Below are 21,773 nucleotides of genomic sequence, written 5' to 3' on the forward strand. Positions count from 1 at the left end.
TGCACACGTCTGCGAGGTGTGCGCGGTGGTTCGGCCCTGCGTGTGCAGGGACACACGTGTCACAGCGTGTTCCCTGCGAGCCCGCAGCCTGGGGAGCCTGGAGCCAGCGTGCCCAAACCGACCTGGGGCCGGGGGACCAGGCACCGTCGGGTCTGTGCCCCTGGGGACCCAGCGGGGCTGCCGACAGAGAGAGGGGCCAGAGAGGGTCCCTGCGGCGCTGGTCTGGGGCTGCCCGGAGGGCACGGGTCTGCACTTCGCTCCTGCTCCTTTTTTTGTAGCTGCCCTGTTCCTTTTTCCCTTGTGTTTGTTTCCGGAGTGGCTGTGTTTTCTTTCCAAACAAGAGAAAGCAGCATAAGCGTGCTAGAAAGTGAAAGCGGTCTTCGCTCGTAAAGCTTTTCGAAATGCAGAGTATTATTTTCAGTGACAAATGCAAAAAAGGTTTTGATAAAAGCAGTCGTCTCGCTGCTGAGCGGTAATCTTACACCTGTGCCTGAAATCTCCAGGTTGCACCGGCTGCTTTGAGAGGTGGGATTGGTTTTCCGTGCAAGGAATAAAATGGGACCCGCTCCATCGCCAAGGGGATTGCAACTTGCCGGCGGTTTTGCGCGCGCCTCCCCGGTGCCGCCGTGCCTGTCCTGGCGCGGGGCTGCGGGTGCTGAACCCTCGCTGTCAGATGTGCAGGGAGGGGAACCCAGGAAAATGTTTACAAGCACCTTCGGCATCTTAGACTTTCCGTACACTTCATAAAAGCATTAAGCAAAACGTAGCGTTGCCAGCCCTTCATTTTACCCTGTGCCTAAGGACATTTGGTGTTTTCCCTCCAAGTCTGTGTTTCTGGACACAGGAGACCGAATGAGAATCTCAGCTTTCATTATTTGTTTGTGTTTTTTTCTTTTTAATCGCATTTCTAGCTCTTCAGATTACCAAGGAGGAAAAAAAAAAGAATGAAAACATGAACTGTAATGGCTCAAAAATTAAATTAAAAAAGGCCCTGCTTTCTATTATTATTTTTCAAATCACATTTTTAGCCAATAACGTCGGGGATCGGAGCAGTGATTTTTTTTTTAATAGCTGGAGCTGACACTCCGAGCTGCGATGCTTTTCCCGAGGTGTGAGGCCACGATGCCCCGGCCTTGATGCCCTGCACACCCCGGGAGCACATTCGGGCGCTTGCCCCGACCGGCACAGCCCTGCCTGGCCCCGCTCCACTTTTGGGGAGTTCCTCTCGCTGCTCAGAGGCTGCTGGCGAGGAGCGGCGTGCTTTAATTGAATCGTTCTTTACAAAAGACCATGCATATAAATGAGGGGGGAGGGGGGAGGCACAGGAATACCACGGTAGAAATTTTGCATTGAAATATGTTCGGTGGAAAACAGCTTTCTGACGAAATTAAGAGCGTCCGCGGGTGGGTATAGACGTACGCGTATCGCTTCTCCAGCCCTTCTCGTGGAAACACTTCTTTTCTCTTCCCTCATCCCAAACCCGACGTGGAGGAACGTTTCCAACTGGAGTCTGGCTTCCCCCCAGACCCTCGGCAGGAGGACCGCGCCGTTTCTGTCCAGCGTCCTGCAGGGATCTGAGCAAGTTGTGCAAACACGAAGCGAGCGGAGCGCTGGTCGGGGAGCCCCGTCGCAGCTGGGACCTCTCAGGTTCTCGGCTCCGGTTTGCGTGCGGTGGCACCCGCCAGGTCCCCAGCACGGTGGCAGAGCCTGGCAGTGTGTGAGGATGCCACAACGCAGCCTCCTGAACCCGGTGGGGTTGGGTGTGATTATGGCCTGTGCCCCAGCCCCCAGGAACCCCTAAAGAAGCCTCCTTGCATCAGGATTTCTTCTGGCGAGCCAGAAAACTGGGGACACGTAGCAGGGGATGGGAGTTACCCCCGGTGGGAAGGTGGTGCAGGAGAGGTGGAGACCCCTTCGTGCTCAGCACTTTCCAGGGCACAAGCTGTAAAGCTTGTGGGGGAAGCTGGTGAAGACCTGCAGTTCCTCTGCTGCTTCTTGGCAGCAGTAACACAGCCAGTCCTGGCAACCGAAAGTCACAAGCTGGACTCCAGAAATGTGAGATCATCCCAGAAGTTTGGAGACGGAGTAGTAAATGCCCAAGGGTACGGCGTTCTTGGACTTGCTCTCCGAATCCTTCGGTGCTTCTGGGCTTTTCTCTGCCTTGGCGAGGGGGTGGCGGTGGGCAGGGAGCTCCGACCAGCGGCCGGCCCTCCTGGCATCGCCAAGGCTTTTTGTGCCGCTTGCCTAGAGGCAAAGAGCCATACCCCGAGCCAGCGTAAAGCAGCCCTGCTCCCTGCCTCACACCCACTCGGGCTCTGCTCCCGGCCTCGGGAAACTCTTTTGAGGAATTCGATTGCAAATTCAGGCGCTGCTCGGCTGGGACAGCGCGGTGCTGCGGGAGGGACCTGGCCTCGGGCAGGCTTCACCTGCAGTGAGCAGCCTGGGGGAGATCTCAGCCCCCCCACGACATTTTTCCCCATTTTCGCCCCCGTCCAGGTCCCCCAGAGCCCCGCAAGCCCCCGCACCTCTTCCCACAGGCCGGGTCTCCCGGGCCAGCGCCTGGCGCGTATCAGCGTGTTTCTGTGTGTCAGGCTGATTTTTTTTTTCTGGGGTCCCCTGCTTCATCATTATCTTAATCACTGTTGTGTTAAGTTTCATGCTTCCTTTGACCTTTATTTTCGGCCTGGTTATGCTGTTTATCTGCCTCTGACACTTGTCCCCTGGTGCTATTGCCAGGGAAACCCAGCGCAGAGGCCTTTCCCTTTCCCCCCACCCCCTTGTCCCTTTCTGTTTTAATTTTTTTTTTCTTTCCTCCTTTTTCTTTTTCTTCTTCTTCTTTTTTTTTTTTTTTTTGTCTTTTAACATGGTTTTCCTAAAAAGTTTTTTAATCAATCAAATTCGAGGCAGAAAATAGGCTTGGTCACGCCTGGTCCTTGGGTCGTGTGACACTCACTCAGGGTCCTGACAGCTCCTCAAAAGGGGCGCAGGGGCCGGGGGGGCGGCAGCGCGTTTCCCCAGGAAAGGCCCCGTTTCCATGGCACTGCCCCCACCTCCCCGCCGCCCCCCGGCCCCAGGCCCTCGGCCCCGCACCCGGGGCGCTGGGAAGCGCTCGTGCCCTTGGGGGGGGGGCGGCGGGGGCCTCGGCCTCGCTGACAGCTGCCGGGGTTCTCCGCCACCGGAGCTCGCGGGGAGCCAGCGGGAGCGGCGGGCCGTTCCCCAGGGCCCCCGCCGGACCCGCATAATCAGGGGCTCTGCACAAATGCCCCATTTTTCATCCCCGTCTCAGGCGGTTTGCTCCCAGAGGGACGGGGGATCCCGGGCGCTGCGTGCGCCTCGACAGCCCGCGGTCGCTTCTCCCTCTCGTCCCACTGCTTCCTTCGCTCCCATCCGCCCTGGGACACCCCGTTTCCTTCTGCTGCCTCCAGCTGGGGTTCAAGGCCCTTCCTTTACCCCCCCTTGCCCCCAAAACTCTCTTCTTGCCCCCAAAACTCTCTTCTTCCACTCCCTCCTGGCCGCCGTTTCCCCCCATGCCCTCTCCAGTCCTCCATTTGCGCACGGTCTTTCTCTCTCTCTCTCTCTTTTTTTGTAATTAATGATTAGTTTTAATTGGTTTGCTTAGGCAGCCTGACAGCAAATTAGCAGGAGCCGGCCCGAGGCTGCCGAGTGCCAGGTTTGGGGGCTGCGGGCAGGTGCTGGGCAGGAGGTGAGGTGGGATCCTCACAGCGTGCCCGGGGCTGGCAGTGCCGGGAACACGACGGTGACACTCGGGGCTGCCATCTCCTGTCCCTCTGGCTCCAGAGGTGGCCAACGATGCCTGTCTGGGGTTTCCTCCAGGATGGGGTTGCTTCCAGGATGGGGTTTCCTCCAGGATGGGGTTGTTTCCAGGGTGGGGTTTCCTCCAGGATGGGGTTGCTTCCAGGATGGGGTTTCCTCCAGCATGGGGTTCCTCCAGCATGGGGTTCCTCCAGCATGGGGTTCCTCCAGCATGGCCACCGTGCCTTTCCACCGCCCCGTGCACTCGTTGTCCTCTTCTTTTTTGCATCACCTTCATTGGGATGGGCTGGGCTCTGCTCAACAGGTGTGGGAAGAGGGCAGAGGGGGGCAGCACGGGGTCCCCCCAATGCCCGGGGAGCCGTGAAGCAGGCGGCTCTACCCCGTGCTAAAGGCAGGTAACGGGGAGGGGTGGGAAGGGAAGGGGGGCTTTGCTCTTTTCTTCCTTCGCCGTGATTTCCCTTCGCTTTGCTTTTCTTTTCTTTGCCTTTTTTATAGCTCCCATTTTTCTTTTTTATGAGAGGCAAACGGCAGGGTTCTCCCAGGGCTGGGAAGAGTGCTCGGTCCCAGGCTGCTCCCAGCCAGATGGAGGGGAAGGGAAGGGAAGGGAAGGGGGGCAGCGGGCCCGTAATCCTGGGGGAGAGTTGCGGTGAAAGAGGATTGGGATGGAGCCTAGGACAGTTAGCGCGTTGCTTTAGGAGGAAGGGGCGGACCCTGACCGATTTGGGACGCTTGCTACCCTCATTTTCAGCCCAAAACTTTGCTGGCAGCACTGACTAGTGAATGTAGGGGCCACCCCGGGGACGTTCCTGTGCTCTGCTGTGCCCTCGAGAGGGGCCGTGAGCCCTGCTCCTCCCAGCCTCCGTGCCCGGACAGGGCCCCACAGCCCAGGGCCTGGGCTGGGCTCGTGTAGGAAAGGGCCGGGGTTGGTGCTGCCTTTTGTTCTAAAACATCTCCTCAGCAGATGGCAAGGCCCAGCTGCATCTCTAGAGCAGCCCAGGGTGTTCCAGCCCTTCTGCAAAACCAGGGTTTGTCAGGCTGGGGACCTCAGGGGGTGTTTCTTGTCCCCAGCAGGCCTGGACCCTCTCCGTTGTCCTCGCCTCAGGTGTTAATGCGCGCTTTTCCCCTTTCTGGACACCGGTCTGAACCTCCAGCCTTGTGTTCGTGTCTACATATGCCTTTTTTATGATATCCAGAGCACATGTAGAACTGAAATCAGAGGGATCTGCTGTCTTCCCGGGATTTGTGTCAGGCAGGAACAGCCTTTTCGTCAGCCGCACAGGCCCCTGCTGCGCTCCAGATTCACGAGAGACGGAAGCCAGCGCAAACATGTCTGCTAGCACAGCCCCGCGTGGTGCTCAGCTGCGAGCGTGAAGCCGAATGTCGTGTTGGGATAGCCCGGCCCCTTCCCCAAACACCCTGGTGGAGGTGCTGGTAGTGCGGGTAGGGACCGGTGCTCGTGGCCCCAGCACCTCGGGGGCTCTGGTCCCAGGGCTCACTCCCGCCCGGGCCTGCTCAGGACGTGCCGCTCTGCACACCCCTGCCCGGGTGTCGCTCCCCAGCCCTGGCGTGGCCCTGAAGAGTCCCTCATGTGGCTTTGTCAAGGCTTTGGGCCTTAGATGGGCTTTGGGCTTCTCCAGAGCAAGGCGAGGGATGGGTCTGACTCCACTGGGAGAGGGACGAAGGGTGGAGAACACCTGCTAGGAGAGGCGTGGGGGCCGCCCGGCTCATTTCACTCCTGTGTGATCTTGGCTTCTATCCACAGCTGCCGTCCCTGCAGTGGCAGAAGATGTTTAGAAATGCTGCAAAGCTTCCATGTCCGGAGTGCTTGGGAAGTCGGCTTTCCCTTCCCACGCCTCGCACCCTGTCCCTCAGGGAGCAGCTTTAGGACCCTTCTCGCTTCCCTGTAGCTGTCCACACTTGGCTGCACTTCTGTGAGCCAAAAGGGCTCAAGGAGTTGCCGTGTGCCGACAAGACCAGGACAGATCCAGCTGAGCCTGGTGATGACCCCAACTCCATGCCATCCGTTTGCCACTCACATGTTGGCTGGTGCCGAGGGGCGAGCCCTGCTTGCTTCTCTCGGGCCAGGCCAGCGCTTTGCCGTAGCTCCTGCTAACGGGGCACTCGTGGCACTCAGTGGAGCTCGAGGCCTGAGGAGCTCATCCTGCACAGCGTTTGCCAAGCGTAGTGTCAGTATAAGACTGATGAGGACGATTTTTAAACTCGGTAGTGCTGCTGGTGCATCAGGCGCTGTGCAAAGTGAGAGGAAGGCATGGCTCCCTCCCTGCGAGGGCGGCCGCCCCTCTGCCGGTGTCAGAGCTCTCGGTGATGTGGGTGTCAGTGTTCAGCCCCTGCCTTTGCTGAGCTCCGTTACAGCTGTGTGGCTCATGCCGACTGAATGGCAGCTGGGGATCACCTCTGCTTCACCATGGAGCGCGGGGAGGGAAACTGAGTCGGGGAGCCGAGGGCACTGAGCGACAAACTCGGAGCATCGGCATGATGCCACCCGGAGCACTGGCACATCCCTTGGTGCCAAATCCGACCGAGGGGAGCAGAAAGCAGCTCTGCCACCCGCCCTGCCACACGCTCAGCTCGGCCTTCTGCCTTCCACTCCTCTTCCTCCCCAGCGCCCACGGCCGAGCCGGCTCCTTTAAGGCGGGCGCGCGGGGGAATTGCGCGCGGTGCCAGGCTTCGCTGCGAGCGCCGCTCCTGCTTCCCCCCCGGAAAGTTTCCTGCCCAATTGTTATGTGCGATCCGATCTGAAAGTTGCTCTCTAAGCTTCTTGTCACATTTTGACTTAATGAAGTGCAACTGGAGTGGGAATTGGGGTTCATCACGCCAGTCTCACTGCGCTCCCTTGTTGTCAGAAAACAGGGGCGGTTGGGGACCGTAATGCAACGCTGCAAGTCGTTATCATTCCGGTCAGTCTGTTTAACACAAAATTAAACAAAGAACTAATTAGTGCCTCATGAATTAATAAATGCGCAGTTGCCGGGTAGGAAGGGGAGGAAAGAAAAAAGGTTGTTGAAGGAAAGATACTGAAAAAGTCGAATTAGGATGTTGTGTCAAGGGGAAAAGGAAAAAAAAAAAAAAGAAAAACGAGTCCACTTTGGCAAAGAGTTTGGATCCGTTGGTTTCCCTGGAATAAGCTCCCTCCTCCTCCTGCTCCTCCTGCGTCCTGCTCGGCCGCTCCACGGCAGCTGCGTTGAGGCGGGCACGGGGCTGAGGGAGGTCTGGATTTCTTCATGATGTTCCCTAGAAGCTGGAGCTGGGATCCGCGGCCAGTGGCCAGCTATAAATATTTACCCGAGGAGCTCGGTGCCTAGGTGCGGGAGCCGGGCGCTGCGGGCTGGAAGCCCTTCCCTGGGCACGGGGAGGCTGCGGGGATGGGGATGGCGAGCGGCTCCTCTCTGTCCCAGCACCGGGGAGCCCATTTTTTTGCGGAGAGGGCAGTGGGGACATGCGGGGTTTGTCTCTCCCCGGCTCGGGAGGGAGCCCCCTCGGTCTCAGTGGCTCAGGGGGAGCTGGAGCAGGTGGCAGGGAGGAGGCGAGGAGGCAGGGGCAGGCAGGACGAGGTGGGCAGGCAGGGGCAGGGTGCGGCGGCACCCATGGAGGTGGCAGCGCGCTGCTCGTTTTCCTGCAGAATTCGAGATTGTCCCGGGGGCAGCGTGTAATCGGGGATTAGCGATGTCCCGCAGCGCTCCCCCACCCCTGCACCTCGCCCAGGCGGGGAGGAGAGCCCGGGGCAGCCGATGCCTTGCACCAACACCGTGTGCCCACCCGGCCGGCCCTGTGGGTGCCGTGCCGTGCCGTGCCGTGCCGTGCCGTGCCACGCCGCGCTGCGAGCAAGAGGGCTCTGCTCTGGCGCATTGTCAGGCTGGGAAGCAGGCAGAGCTGGGGGAGGGAAGAGTCCATCCTTAAGAGGACATGTCAAGTACAATTAGCGTTATCTGTCTAAATATGTACTGGGAACACAGAATACAAGAGGAGGCCTGGCTGGCTTTAATGGAGACATATGCAAGGTCATATTGCCTCATACAATCCCCCAATCTGATTTGGGGATTACACATTCTAAGTAAATTGGCGTTATTCCTCTTGCATCATTGATAAGCTGCGGCCGAAAGAAGGGGAGAAAAAAAAAAAAAACAAAACAATTAAAAACTCCAACCCAAGAATTGACCGTGCACGGGGGTGAGGGAGCACAGCCAGGAAGGCAAGGAGAGTTATACAGAGAGCTGGGGAAGGGGGGGGACAAAAGGCAGAGAGAAAAAAGGAGCACGGCAGAATGGAAGGAGCAAGCAGGAAAGAATAAAAGGAAGAAAAAGGTGGCAAGGAGAGAGGGTGCCCGGCCGGGAGAAGGATCCCAAGCTGGGGAGCTGTGAGTCCTGCCCTCAGCCTGCCCAGCCCTGGGGTTTGAGCAGGGAAGGAAGGAGGCAGCTGGTTGCACATCTTCTACACCCCGGGAGCTGCCTCTGCTCCGCGTCCGTCCGTCCGCCTGGGACATGTCACCAGCTCCTGCCCGCTCTGGGTCCCGGCCAGCACCCCGCATCTATCTTTGGTGCAGCGCGCTGGCACCGTGGCAGTGCGAGTGACGGCACGGGGCAGCAAGGTCCCTAGGGACAGGGGCAGGCAGCAGCGGCAGCACGGCCTTCCCCCAGCCACGTCCCCGTCACTTTCACCCTCTGCGGGGCGTCCCCAGGGGGCTGAGCGGGTCACACGCTGCTGTGCCCCGGGGAGGGACACGCGCCGTGAGCCGGGGCCGGGGCTCCCGGGTGCAGCCGCCGGCTCCCCGTGCCTGACCTCGGGCTGGTTTTTCGTTTCACTGCCACGTCGCGGGCAGTTGTGACAGCTGTTTCGGCAGCCTGGCACTACGGAGACGGCAGGGCTGGGCCAGGCGCCCTCGCCACGCAGCGTGAAGCCCCCCCTGCTCCCTGCCACCTTCCAGCCCTGGGAGAGGGAAGTCCCCGGCTGGCTGCTGTGGCACCGTCCTCCCCCGGGGCGAGCTCTCCTCCCGCCCTGCTGTGCGGGATAACCCCCTCCGGAAGTCTCACGGCACGGCTTTTATGCTCTGTCACATTTTTGGAACATATGGTTTTAAATAATTCAATTTACTTTTCATGTGTTTTGCTGTGACCTTTTTTTTTTTTTCCCCCTGTCCCTTTTTCTCTTCCCTCCTCGCTCTCCGCGTTCTCTGGGAAGGAAGGAGCGCGGAGGAGGGGATGGGGGAGCTCAGCGCCTCGGGCCCCTGCCCTGCACCCCTCGCCTTGTGCCCCCCAAGTCACACGAGGGAGGCTGCCCACCGGGCTGGTGAACCTCTGGGGGTCAGCAGGGGAAGCGGGAGGACTGCGAAGGGAATAATTTGGCACGGAGCAGAGGGCACCCTTGGATGTGCGGGGGCTGAGCAGCACAAGGGCTGCCGTGGTGCCTGGGGAGCAGGACCCAGGCCTCTAAGAGCTGTTCTCTCTCTGCTAAATCATGCCCAGCCCTTGCTAGGTGCCTCCTGCGCCACGAAGTGCCGGAGCACCGGGTGTCTCGTGGCGTGCACAGCGCTGCACAGGGCAGCCGGGAGCAGCAGGGCACTTGGTGAAATCCGGGTGCCCCGTGCTGGCCCCGCTGGGGTGCTCTGGGGCTTTTGCGAGTGTCTGGGGTATGGCTATGGGTCAGGTGTGCCTCGGGTGCTAGCTGTGTGCACTAACCATCTCCTTTCTCTTCCCTCCCCAGGATGAAGTGAATTTAGAGCTAAAAACCAGGCAAGAAACCAGGCCTTGAAATCTCCGAAAGGTAGGAGAGACTTCAGACTGCAATGGGTATGTCACTACGCCCTCCTGGGTTCTCTTTTCCTCTGCGTGTCTCTCACACTCCATGGTCTGCTCTGCGGCCGTGTCTGCACTAGAGCTTCTGGGACTTGACCTGCGTCACTTGTAAGGAGGGATGCAAAGAGAAGAAGGTCTAACGCAGACACGGCCCGTGTGTGTCCTAATCCCGTCCTTGTCTTTGTACAGCAGTTGTTCTGGGCACCCGATCTTGTCACTTTGGGTTTTCCTCAACATCCTCCCTGCTACCTCTGTCTTCACAGAGGAGCGCGTGAGGGCTGTGTGAGGAGCGTGCTGCTTCGTGTCCGTCCGTGCGGGCTGGTGGGAGGTGGAGAGGGGCCGGTCGGGGGATCGGATGCGATCTGTCCGCCGTCAGGTTTTGCTGAGCTCAGTTCACACACACACAGTTTCAGGCGGCGATGCGCGCGCTCCCCTCCTCATCCGGCACATTTTTATCCATTCAGGCTGCGGCACCGTGCTGGCGGCGTGGCAGCAGCTCCGTGTCTCCAGCAGAAGCCTGACTTCTCTGGGTTTGCCCTTACCTGCACCCTCCCGCTCTGTGTGACCTCAAAACCCAACAACTTGGGGTCTCTAGAGCTGGCTGTTGGCTTGGTGCTGGAGAAGACTCAGAGGCTGAGAGCCCCGGGAGACAAAAGGGGATCTCAAACCCTCATCTCCATGTGCTAGGTGGGTCCCTGTGCCACCTGCTGAGAAGTCCCCATCCCTCCCCGCCGGCTGCACCCCCTGCAGCACCACCAAGGCTCTCCTCTCCCGTGGCTCCGCTCCTTCCCCAGGCACCAAGACAAGCCCAGGACGAGGCCAGGGGAGACGTGGCAGTGGTGTGGGGAGGCTGGGCGTGCTCTGCCCTCGGGGACGTCAGCTCAGAGGCACTGGGGGCGCTCACCCCCGTGTCTGCACCCAGAGCGTCCCTGTGGCAGCGGGGACCCCACGGTCCTGCGCAGGGAGCTGGCGGGCTGGGTCTGAGCGGGATCGGAGGGGCTTGGGGCTGCCTGGGGGCCGGGGGGCCCCGAGCCGGGCCGGGCAGTGTCAGAGGTGACCGGTGGAAGGCCAGTGTTATGTAAATACCGCTGCTGTAACACGGGGGCCTGAATGGCCCCGCGCGTCCATCCATCATTGCTGGGGAACAGAAGCCTCCCTGGGAGCACGGGGGGCCGGCAGCGCGGGGCGCGCAGACACAGGCAGCATGTGCCCTACTCATAAACTGTTTGTTTTCTTTTTGTCTCTCGCGTTTCGGGATGCCCCGCTGAGAGCAACTCTCGGTTTTGTCCTCGCAACCTCTCCCCCAGCCTCCCCCCGCCCCGCCAGCCCTTCCTTTTCCTCCCTCCTTACCCCCCACCCTTAAAAAAAAAGGGGGGGAAAAGAAGAAAAAAAAAAAAAAAAGAAAGTCCCCTGTTCACATTGCGGCTTCTTTCTCTGACTTCAAAGGCTCCCCATCATTGTTTGGGATCGGCAGGCAGTGGCCCTGAAAACGTGATCACAGCCGGGCACAGTGTAGGTCAGCACCGAGCGCCATGCTCCGAGCGCTGAAAGGAACAGGCAGATTCTTCCCTTTTCATGCTTCACAACCCTGGTTACAGCGCTCGGCCTCGCCCGCGTGCTCCTTGCTGCGTGGCTATTCTTGCTCTTTTCTCTTCCTTTTCCTCCCTCCCTCTCTTTCTCTCTCGGTCCCTTACTCCTCCGTCCATTCGCTCTCCTTCTGCCCTCTCCTGTGCCCAGCCTCACACGCTTTTGGCACTTTCCTTCCTTTCTTCCTTCCGTCGCATTTATTTCTCACACACTCTTTCCGGGCACAGCTCTGCTTCCTTCCCCCTTCTCCCTCTCTTCTCGTCGGTGCAGTTTTTATGTGATTCCCTCTTTTCTTCCTCCCTTTCCCCTCTCCTGCGGGTCAGGCTGGAGCCTGCTTTCCTCACGCTCGCCCTCCCTGCTCAGCAGCAGCCTTCCTCTGACATTTGCCCGCCTTTCTTCCCCTGTGATATCTCACGCACTGTGCCCTGAATTGCAGAGGTTCCGTAATCTCTGGATTAGCCCCAGACAGCCCGCAGCCCCGTCCTCCCCGCAAGGTGCAAGCCGCCTGCCTTCATGTGCAAGGGGCGAGCGGGGAGGGAGCGCAGCGCCTGCGGACGGAGCCGGCCCCTGAGCTGCCTCCCGGGCTTTGCTCCCCACCTGCGAGGAGCTAGCGGGCAGCATCGCATCCCAGCGCCTGCAGCCAGGCACCGACTTCGGGGGAGAGCGGAGGAAACGTTGGAGTCTCGTAGGTCTCCGCGTGGAACGCGACGCCGGCGGTGCTGCTGGAGGGCAGAGCGAGGCAGGGGCCCTGCGAAGCAGCTCCAGCGCTCCAAGCAGCCATCCCAGCTCGCTCCTACAGCGGATTTCCCACCTCGTCGCACCGACACCAGGGCCGGGCGGTGACTCCCCGCCTGCCCCAGCGGCACCCGGGGCCCCATTCCGGCAGGGGAGGCTGAGCCCCTCTGGTCCCCGCCGGGGTACGGCCACCCCGGCGGCACCGCCAGCGGTGCTTGTGCCTCTGGTGATTTGTGAGGTTGTTTTAATGGCGAGGAGCCCACCAGGACTTGTCTCTTGCTAAATAGGCATATTAAGGGACATTGCGGCAGGGGTTATAGAGTAATAATTTGTCCTAATGAGCTGGTGTCACGTTCTCCTCGGCGGGGCCGCGCGCAAGCGGGAGCCGCGGTAGGAAGGGGCCGCGCTCGCTGACCTGTCCGCCCAGGTTAATGAAGTTCGGCGCAGGCGGGGGGCAGAGAGCAGGGGCTGGGCTAGCTAGAGCCACGTCTGGGCCAGCGGGGAAGGCTGGGGCTGTCCCCTGGGCTGCATGCCCTGGGACGGGCAGGATGGGTGGCAGGACAGGCTGGGCAGCGGCTGTTCGAGTAGGGCCGTGCACGCTGCAGCAGAGGGCAGGGAAATCCAGGACAGGGGATTCTTGTCCCTGGGGACCACCGCACCCTGTCCTCACTGGGCAGGACACGGCCATGGCCACCCAGCACCTCGCCATCTATAGCACAAGCCCCGCGCGCCCTCTTCTTCCTCCTCCCACCCGCCTTGCTTTGCTCCTTTCACCCCCCGCTTCTCTTTGCTTTTCTCTGTCTCCGTCTCTCTCCCTTTCATCTACTCGGAAGGCTTTACTCTACTTCCTTGTCACCCTAATTGATTGCATTAACCTTTCAGCGTATTGGATTTCCCCAGCACCGTGCAGAGAGCACTGTGCAATATGCTTATAATCTGGGCTGTAATGGACAGGGAGCAGTCAACGAGCCCCTGCTCCAGCAGCTTCTGCTGACAACTTCCCGGGGAGGGGAGAGGGAGCGCGCCGGTGGGCACTGCCCCGCTCGCTGCTGCGCGGGGTGGCACTGCCGGCGTGCGAGGACCTGGCCGTCGGGGAGGTCCTGCGGGGGGAGCGGGAGGAGAGGGGCCGGTTTGACCCCACGCCAGAGATTTTGCCTTGTTTCGGAGCTCCCCTCCTGCAGCCTTGTCCCGCCTGCGCCGTGCTGAATTAACAGGGGCTGCGCGCCCAGGCACTTGCTGCCGGTTGCAGGGTGAGAAGGCAATATCCTGGAGCTGGGGGGCTTTCCCACCGTGTCTGCCTTTGCTTTTCCTGATAATTTTAGTGGATGTGGATTTGGGGAAGATGGACACTTCCCTGGGGGTTTAAAGATGGAAGGGTAGGAGCGTCGTGCCCGTACCGGGCAGCACCAGGGTGCAGAGATCAGGAGGCAGAAGCCCTGAATTACATCTCAGGCTTGGCCTCGGATAAATCCTTTCACTTCTGGCACCTCGTTTCCCCCAGGATGGCAGAGCAGGGCCCTTTGCACCGTGTAACGTGCTGCAGGACAGCTGCAGGAGAGCGGGGCTGCCGGGAGAGCGGCTGCAGGGTGATGCCACCAAGTGTCACCGCTCGTGCTGGCTGCGAGGCAGCAAACAAACCCGCAAGAACGGCGGCGAGCACACGCGAGCGTTACAGGCTGGTGGTCAGGGCCAGCCGGGAGGGAGGCTCTGCCTTCTGCTTGCTTTAAAGGGCCGCAGCGATGATCTGCCCCAGCCTGCTGGCAGCGGTGCCCCGCCGAGAGTGGCCCAGCCTCGTTCAGCAGCGTGCTTCGAGCACCGCGCTGAGTTCTGCTTCAGCCGAATTCATCCAAGCACATACTTACAAGTTTCATTCAACACGGCCCGTAGGATGAGACCTGGACCCTAAGGCCCTTTTATAGGTCTTCTTTTATCCAGCACTTAGAACAAGGCAGGTCCTCGTTTCTGGTTATGGCTCACGGTGTGAAAACCAGTGGCAGTGGTGGGGTTTCGGACAACTTCAGAGGTCTGTAGCTCGAGAGCTCTGCAGCATCTCCTGGGAGGTGGAGGGATTCCACCCCGGGCTGCCCCAGGGCTGCTCAGCGCCGGCGTTTGCAAACTTTGCAGGTTCCTGGGCACACCGGGCGAGGGGTCGGGCTGTGTGGGGCAGGTGGGGTAAGTTCCCACTTTCTTCCTGCTTTTCTGGGGAGAAAGGAAGAAAGGCAAGAGTCAAAGAGAGGAAGAAACTTTATTCCAGGTGATCGTTCAGAAAAGTGGGAGGCTCCTTACAAGCCGGGAGGAGGTGGCTGAGGGGAGGGACTTTATTTTAGGTTAAACAGAGAAAGAATCGGAGCGGGGAGAGAAGGATGAGAAATGTAAAACGAGCGAGAAAAGAGCGAGCGAGAGCAGCACCTCCTAAATGGAAGAGTAAACAGGCACTCGGAGGCATTAACTTAATTGATTGTTCTGCAACAGGCTGAACGCTGTGTTATTCTGTCGCCGTGGCAACAACCCAAAAAAATTGTCAGCCTGTTTGGATGAAGTGAAGCGAAACATTCTCTAATTTGCGGTGATCCGGGTGTTTGTTTTCCTTCCGAAGAGGCGGGGGCTCTATTGATCTATTGTTTGCACAGAGCTTTTATTTAATGGCGATATGGGCGCGCGGGAGGCTGGGGTGTGCTCGGGGCAGGTGAGGCACCGCGGGCGGCTCCGCCGGGACCCCCGCTCGGCTTCGGGTGGCAGCGGGGCTGCAGCAGAAGCCCAGGGGTGAGAGCTGTCCCGGGGAGCCCGGCTGAGGAGCGTGGCTGCGATGAGCCCGTGCCAGTGTGGCTGCCTCGCTCTGCCCTTTCCCCTTCCCTTTGGGTCCTCCTGTAGTGTGAGATAAGGGGTGAGAGCAGTGCTGGCACCCCGAGTCCCTTCCTGGACCCGTGCCGTCCCCGTTCTGTGTGCACACCCATGCCCGTGCACACGCTGGGCTTGTGGGGATGTCTCCGTGCACATGTGGTGAAGTGGGGCCGTGTTTGAGCTTTACCCCAGACCACAGCGGTGCTGAGATAGCCGAGTGCCCGCTCTGAGCTCCGTCCCAGCAGCACAGAGGGAACCAAGAACCCAGGAACAGAGAGGGAACCCTGTCCATCGAACAGCCTTCGTCCCCTGGGCTGGGGACAGTGGTGGCGCAGAGGGCACGAGACACCCCAGGCCCCGCGGGGGCTCATGCTCCTCGTCTGGTGCACCCGATGCCAAGGGACGGGCGCTTGGCGGTGGGGGGAAGGCTGCCAGAAAGGTGCCACGCAGGTCTGGGAGCGAGCCCGCAGCAGAGCCAGCGGCAGGGTGGCTTGGGGCCAGGGAGGGAGGGAGGGAGGTTTCCTCGTGACAGAGGACAGGCCGCTCGCTGCCCTTCCTTGTGCAGGGTCCGGCACGTCACCAGGGCGCATCCCCACGTGGGCAGGCCGTCCCCAGCACTGCCCAGCCGTGTCGCAGCGGCTACACGGGGCTCCCCAGCTGCTCCCTGTGATTTCAGGGAGAAACACCAGTGCCGAGTGCTGCAGAGCGCTGCTTTGCGGGGTGTGCAGGGCCAAAACCCGCTGTAAGTGCCCTCCCTGCTCCGTTCTCTGTTGTCTCGGGGGATTTTCCTCCCCTCCATCCCATTTGTAGCTCTCCTGCCGTTGCCTTTTCCCAGTGTAGGTTGCCGGTGGGCAAGCAGTGTCCCAGGGCACAGTGTCCTGCTCGGAGTCTGTCCCCTGTGCCCCTGCTGGGTGTGCTCGGGGGGCACCGAGGCAGGGGACCCTGCCCGCCCCCGGGAGGAGGCTGGGCTGCCAGGGAGCGCGGGGTGGTTATTGGCGTCGGGAGAAGCTAAATAACCCTGTAACTGGTATGAAGGTGAATTCACGGTCTGGTGAGCACTGAAAATACGAGAGGGCTCTGAGACAGGCGAAGTGCAGAGAGGGAAATACGGCTCACCCACGGCTCAGGGCAGCGCTGCGTCTCTGGAGAGCAGTGCGGGGACGTGGACCGTGGCCGTGCTGAGCACCGGCCGCAGCACTCTGGCCCGGGGAGGGTGGCTTGGTACCACAAGCACTGTGACAAGGGCAGCAGGCACACACCGCGAGCGCCCACGGAGAAATTTACAGCCGCACGGCTGCGGACAGCCCCGCAGCATCCGGCCGCACGGCCCTGCACGCATGGGTGGCGCCGGGGCTGTGCACGGCTGTGTGCACCAGTGTGTGGCCGTGCCGTGCCGTGCCATGCCATGCCGTGCTGTGCCATGCCGTGCCGTGCCATGCCGTGCCGTGCCGTGCCGTGCCGTGCGGGCTCACGGCTCTTCCTGGCCTCCCGCACGGGGACGCACCCACGGCCACGCAGGCGTCCGGGCGCAGAGGCTCGCGCCGCCAATACAGTCCTGTGCTGTGTGCATCAGGCTCGCAGTCAAGTCAAATTCCTCTCTGGTGTAAGCACACTCCAGTCAGGCAGCACAGACAGATTTATCCCAGCCTATCTGGAGCGTCTGCGCGGCTACCTGCTGCGAGCGGGAGAAGAGCTGCAGGAAATCTCTTCCCCTTCCAGCTGGGAGAGGCTGGTGCCTCGGAGCGCGGGGAGATCGGCAGCGAGGAAAGCCCCTTCAGCTTTTCACCTGGAGCTGGTAATCTCCCTGCGCCGAATCCCGCAACGGGGGGAATCGCAGTTGAAGCTCAGCCAGCGGTGATTTAGCGTTAGACGTTTGCAGAAGAGACTTTGATTAATTCGTAGTAAAATCCAGTAGCGCCCGGGTGCCAGCCCCACATTCCAGGGTGAGCCGGCGACCGAGGTGCGCGCTGGGCGGGCGCCAGGTGCCTGAGCAATCCCCGCGGAGGTGGCAGCGCCATCCAACCCGCAGCCTCTCCCTGCTTGGGCTCCTTAATTATTAATTTATTTTTCTCCCTTCCTTGGCAAAAAAATAGTATTTGGTAACGACCTCAAATTGCAAAATGCTGATGATTTGGAGAATGTGTCACAGAAGCTCCAGGGTGATAAAGGGGAGACGAATCCCAGCCAACAATCCGGCTCAGCCAGTTTGCCTATTTATTAAAGAAAAAGCCCAGATCATTAACTTTTTTGTTGTTGTTCTGTTTGCGGGCAACTCCCTGCTGGCAACTTTCGGGCGCCCAGTAAATTAAACCGAGTATCGGCCTGGTTCGGGGCAGCTGGAGCTCTTAGTTAAAGCTGAAACGCGCTAGAAACTGGGCTCGTTTCTGGTAGCGCATGAATAAACCCTTTAGGGTACCACACAAAAGTGCGCTCCGGCATAAAAGCGGTGTCAGAAAATCCTCCCTCGCTGCCTCGCGGAGGGTCAGGTATTGTGACTGGAGAGCCGAGCTTCTCCTCCCACTGCTTGTTCGCACAGTTAATTGCCCCTCGACACTTGGCTGTGCCGTGGTGGTCCCCGGGGATGCAGGGCTGGGAGAGAGCATCTGTAGGCACAGCCTTTGTCGGTTCCCCCATTGCCTGCTTGGGCTGGTTGTTGAATAAAGAAGAGTTCAGGGATGGGCTTGCCTGCCTGGTGCCTCTGTGAACGCTATCAGGGGAGGGTGATCACGTCCCCCTGCTCCCGAACATCCCACGTGTTTGCTGGAGTAGTGCTCCAAGCTAAATCGGTTTGCTCAGGGCTCCAGCTTCCCTTAATTCACTGTCAGGACCAGGCTTGCATGGCTATTATTCAAGGAGCTTTATCAGGAGCACAAAGGTAGCATCTGCCCTCCTGCTTCCCTCTGGGCATCGCCAGCTCTCCTGCCCTGGGTTTGGCACACCGAGACTCGAGGGACTGCCCCACGGAGCCCATTTGCAGGCAAAACTCGTTTCAGCTCCTAGAGAGCCCGGGCCGGGAGCCGGCTGCGGGAGCACGTCGCTCCTCCTGGCAGAGCAGCGCGGAGGAGCGGGGAAGCAGCTCGAACGGAGGAGCTCGGCTGGGAACAGGGAGCGAAGGCTCTGCCGAGGTTGCCAGCCTCTCCCCGGCCCTCCTGCGGCCCGTGGTGCTGTGCCTGGGGCTGGATTTGGGCTTCGGGTCTCCGCTGCTGCCTTCTTCCCTCGCAGGTAGCCGCCTTCTTCCCCAGGCCTGGCTCGCGTCCCTCCACCACCAGCCCTCTGATGAAGCCTCCCCAGGCCCGTGCTCACGTGGGCGCTGATGGGAGGAGAAGGGTATTTTTCAAGGTTTCTGCTAGGTTTTTTTCTTCTGAAACACAAGGATGTGCAATTTTTTTAGTTTCAATTTAGCATTGGAGAATTTTATAATTTAGTAATTAAAATCTCTGATAGGCTTTAGAAATTGCAGCTAATTGAATTTAATGGGAAGATGATTTTCAATTTTATTTGATTACCCGGACCCCTGGCATTGGTATTTATGGGAAAAAAATGGGAAATGTGCTGTGTGGGCTAAGATGGCATAATTGAATTAGGGCTAATCGGATTTCTTCGTCATGAATTTCACTATAATTTTCCTATAATTTTCCATTAGATATCTAGTTTACAAATATTCACAAAGAAATGAAGCTCTTTCGGAATGGAGATTGCTGGCTAACAGGATTACGGGGACGATAGCTCGGCACTGCCAGCCCGGGCTCCTGCAGTAATGCAATCGCTGCGTCTGCCTCACACTTCCCGCCCGCCGCTGCTCCCCGCACCCCGCCGGCCTCGGCCAGGGCTCCCGCGGGGCCCCGAGTGCCGCACGGCCGCGCACGTGTCCTCGCGCACGGGCGCTCGTGTCCCACGCGGACGCGGCGCTGGCGCGCACCCGGGCTTGTGTGGAGCCACCGGCGTGTCCCCTGTGTCAGTAGCGGCGATGCTCGGCGGCCTCGTCGCACGAGCAGGGCCAGCCCGCGCGGCTGCACGCGTGGCGTGGCGTGGGCAGCTCCCTGTGGGCGCTCGTCGCCGTGGCTCGTGCGTGAGGGGCTCAGAGTCCCCGCCGTGGGGATGCTCCCATCATGTCCCGGAGGAGCAGGTCCCCGCCGAGTGCAGCCCAGGGTCTCCTTTCTCTGCCCTTGCTCCTTCTTGCTTCCGTTCCTGCTCGACCCAAGTCAAATCCAGAGCCCAGCTATGGAAACCGCCCCTGCTGCGTGCAGGACAGGCTGGCGCGCGGCTCCTGGGACACAAAACACCCTTGGGTTCTGCGTGTGCCCCGTGCCCCGCAGCAAGGGCTCTGCCCGGTCTGGGACCTGCCCTCGGGTCGTGGTGCCGTGGGGCTGCGGAGACATCCCACTGCCCCGCGTGCTGCTCGGGGCTTTGCAGGGACAGCTCAGGGCTGGCCCAGGGTGGCGCTTGCTGCCTTGGCAGGCAGAGCTCTGCAGTGCCAAGGACCTGCCCTGGCCGCGGTGCCCAGGCAGGACTATCCCCTCGCTTCCTCGCCCTGAAATCCCCAGGCTGCACTTTTAATCGCTGTAGTAAACTGCAGTTAATTGGTAGCGCATCCAAACCCCTGCCACTCCTTGCCCCCAAGTCTTCAGGGCCCCTGCGGAGCAGGAGGACGCGCAAGGCTGCAGTCGCTGCCCTGCGCAGTGGCCAAGAGAGGGGCAGCGTTGGGCAAACGGTGGGGGCTGGGGGCGGCTGGAGGAGCCGTGGCCACACGGGGGGAGCCGGTGTCAGACCGCTCGAGCGACGCCAAGGGGGAGGACTTGGCCGGGGCGATGCCAGCAGAGCCTCGCCCGGCACACGGAGGCTCGGCCCAGCCGCTTTGGCAATGCTCGCGGGGCGCCGTGTGCCAATAATGTGATTGAAACTGAATTGAGAAGGAAGGAGGGAAAGAGGAGGAAAGGGAAAGAAAGCACGGATTGTCTGCTCCTGCCGCCCAGGCCCCGAGGCCTCCGGGCGCCTCCCTTGACGAAACAGAAATCAAACAAAATTACAGAAATAGGGCAAGAGCATTTGCCTAATAAACTCCCCAAGCAGGAGCAGGAGGAGGAGCGCGGTGCTGCCAGATCTCCAACCTGCAATCTGCGAGCCAGCGCCCTGAGCCCACATGAATCCAGAGCACGGCCCCGGGCCCCGGGGTCAGCTCCAGCGAGGGAGGGAGAAACTGCCAAGAAAATGGGCTCAGCATAAAAAAAAAAAAAATAAAAAAACAAAGAGACGCACAAAGGGGGATGTCCCACATATCAGCGTGACTCACCCCCTGCTCAGCCCTGGCACACCGTCTGCGGGGAAAGCATTAAACTGTAATAATAATAATAAATTAATCATCCTTCCCCCTCCCATTGCACTTTTCATCTGAGGATCTCTGAGCACCTGGCAAACATTAATTACCGAGAGCTCCCGACGCCCCTGGGAGGGTGGGAAGGGACGAGGAGAGAGCGCTTCACCTGCCGCGAAGGGCAGCCGCCGCTGGGGTGGCTCCGGCCGCGGCGGGGCGAGGGGTGCTGCGGCCCCAGGCTGCCAGCGACGGGGTGGCCGGAGCCGTCGGGGACCCGAGAGACTTCGTGTCCCGGGGGGATGATGGCAGGGAAGGGGGGTACCGCCCTGGGGAAGGGGTATGGGGTCCCCAAAGGAGCCTCCGAGAGGGGGAAGAGCGTCCTTTTCTTGGGTAAGAGGCAAAGGAGGGAGGATGGGGAAATAAAACCTGATCCTGTGACTGGAGATCTGCGAGATAGGAAATCGGGCCTCGCCGTTGCGTCAGCTGCAGGGCGTGGACTTCACCTGAAAAAACACCTCGGCGAGTTGTTCCCGCCAGGAGGAGTGGGAAGGACGGTGGGCAGCCGGCGGAGGGGATGCCGGGGGTGTGTTTGGGGTCTGGGGGGGGGGTCCCACGCGCCGCGGCGGAGGGGCACGCGTGTGTGTCGGCTGAGGGGAGCGGGCAGAGCGTGGTGTTCCCTGCTGGGGAGCATGGGGCTGGGAGGGGCGGGGAGGGTTTGGATCCCGGCGTGTGGAGGTGCTCGGCCGGTGCGTGTCGAAGAACAGGTATGATCAGAGGGCCGCGTGCGCGCGGCGGCGGCGGCACGGCCCCGCCACAGCTCCCAGGGAGCGGCGGAGGCGAGCGGGAGGATCCCCGGAGCGCGGAGTTCGTGGAAGTGAACGTGGAGAGGGCTGGGTGACGCGGGGCGCAGCGAGGTGACGGGGTGGCTGTCACACGCCTCGCACCTGGCGGAGGCGTTGGGCCCGAACGGAGCTGCCGCAGACCCGGCGGTTATCCACGGGCGCTCCCGGGGCGGGCGCTGGGCGGCAGGTGCCGTAGCGCCTGCTCGGGCAGAGGGAGCAGGGCAAGGCCCCGGCGGGACCGGGGTGACGTTGGCTGGGCCCACGTCCCTGTCACCGTGTCCTGTGGATGGGCAGCACGTGGAAGGCAGCGCCAGGTGCCCGTGCTGGCCAGAGGAGGTGGCAGGGTCACAAGGCAGTGGTGCTGATCCCTCGCCCGCCTCACATTAGCCTGACTTCACTCGGTGGCCCAGCGCCACGGCTCGGCTCGGGCCCTTCGCTTCTGCCTGGGCCCTCGTGCCTCCTGCTGCCACTGCTGGCCCCGGCCCGGCCCCTTTTCACCAGGCTTTGTTTAGATTTTTCCGGGAGAAGCCAAAATACTTGTGGTTTTTGTGAACGACACCCCCTGTCCGCTCCCTTCTGCCTGCCCTCCGGCCCGGCGTGCCGCCCGGGCGCTGTGGGCCTGCCGGAGCCGCGTCGGGGCCGAGCTGCAGGCGCGGAGCCTGCCGGTACCGGCTGCTTTCGGCAAGTCCCTTCCTTCACCCCTGCCTCAGTTTCCCCGTCTGGGCAGGGGGGTAGTGGCGCTGGCCTCCTTCAACACACACATTGAGTTCTGCTCATAAAAGGGATTTAGGAGCCCCGAGTTCACGGCTGCTCCCCGCGCTGCCAAGCCCGCGGAGCCAAGCGCGGTGTGTTCCCAAAAACAGCCTCCAACCT

The 21,773-nt window shown here is 60.8% G+C and overlaps 1 protein-coding gene across 8 annotated transcripts in view; it reads left to right on the plus strand.

Moving 5' to 3' along the window:
• The window catches only part of CASZ1 (castor zinc finger 1), a 279,324-nt gene that overhangs the window by 171,176 nt on the left and 86,375 nt on the right, over positions 1–21,773 (plus strand). For 7 of the 8 annotated variants that reach the window (XM_066982071.1, XM_066982072.1, XM_066982074.1 and 4 more), the window contains one exon: positions 9,493–9,578. In XM_066982071.1, coding sequence (XP_066838172.1) covers positions 9,575–9,578 — 4 coding nt within the window. In that variant the 5' untranslated portion in view covers positions 9,493–9,574. The remainder of the gene's footprint in view (positions 1–9,492; positions 9,579–21,773) is intronic. The other variant, XM_066982077.1, reaches the window with a different exon arrangement.

This window comes from Anser cygnoides, chromosome 23 (genome assembly GCF_040182565.1).
Source record: "Anser cygnoides isolate HZ-2024a breed goose chromosome 23, Taihu_goose_T2T_genome, whole genome shotgun sequence".
In the NCBI taxonomy this organism is placed as follows: Eukaryota; Metazoa; Chordata; class Aves; order Anseriformes; family Anatidae; genus Anser; species Anser cygnoides.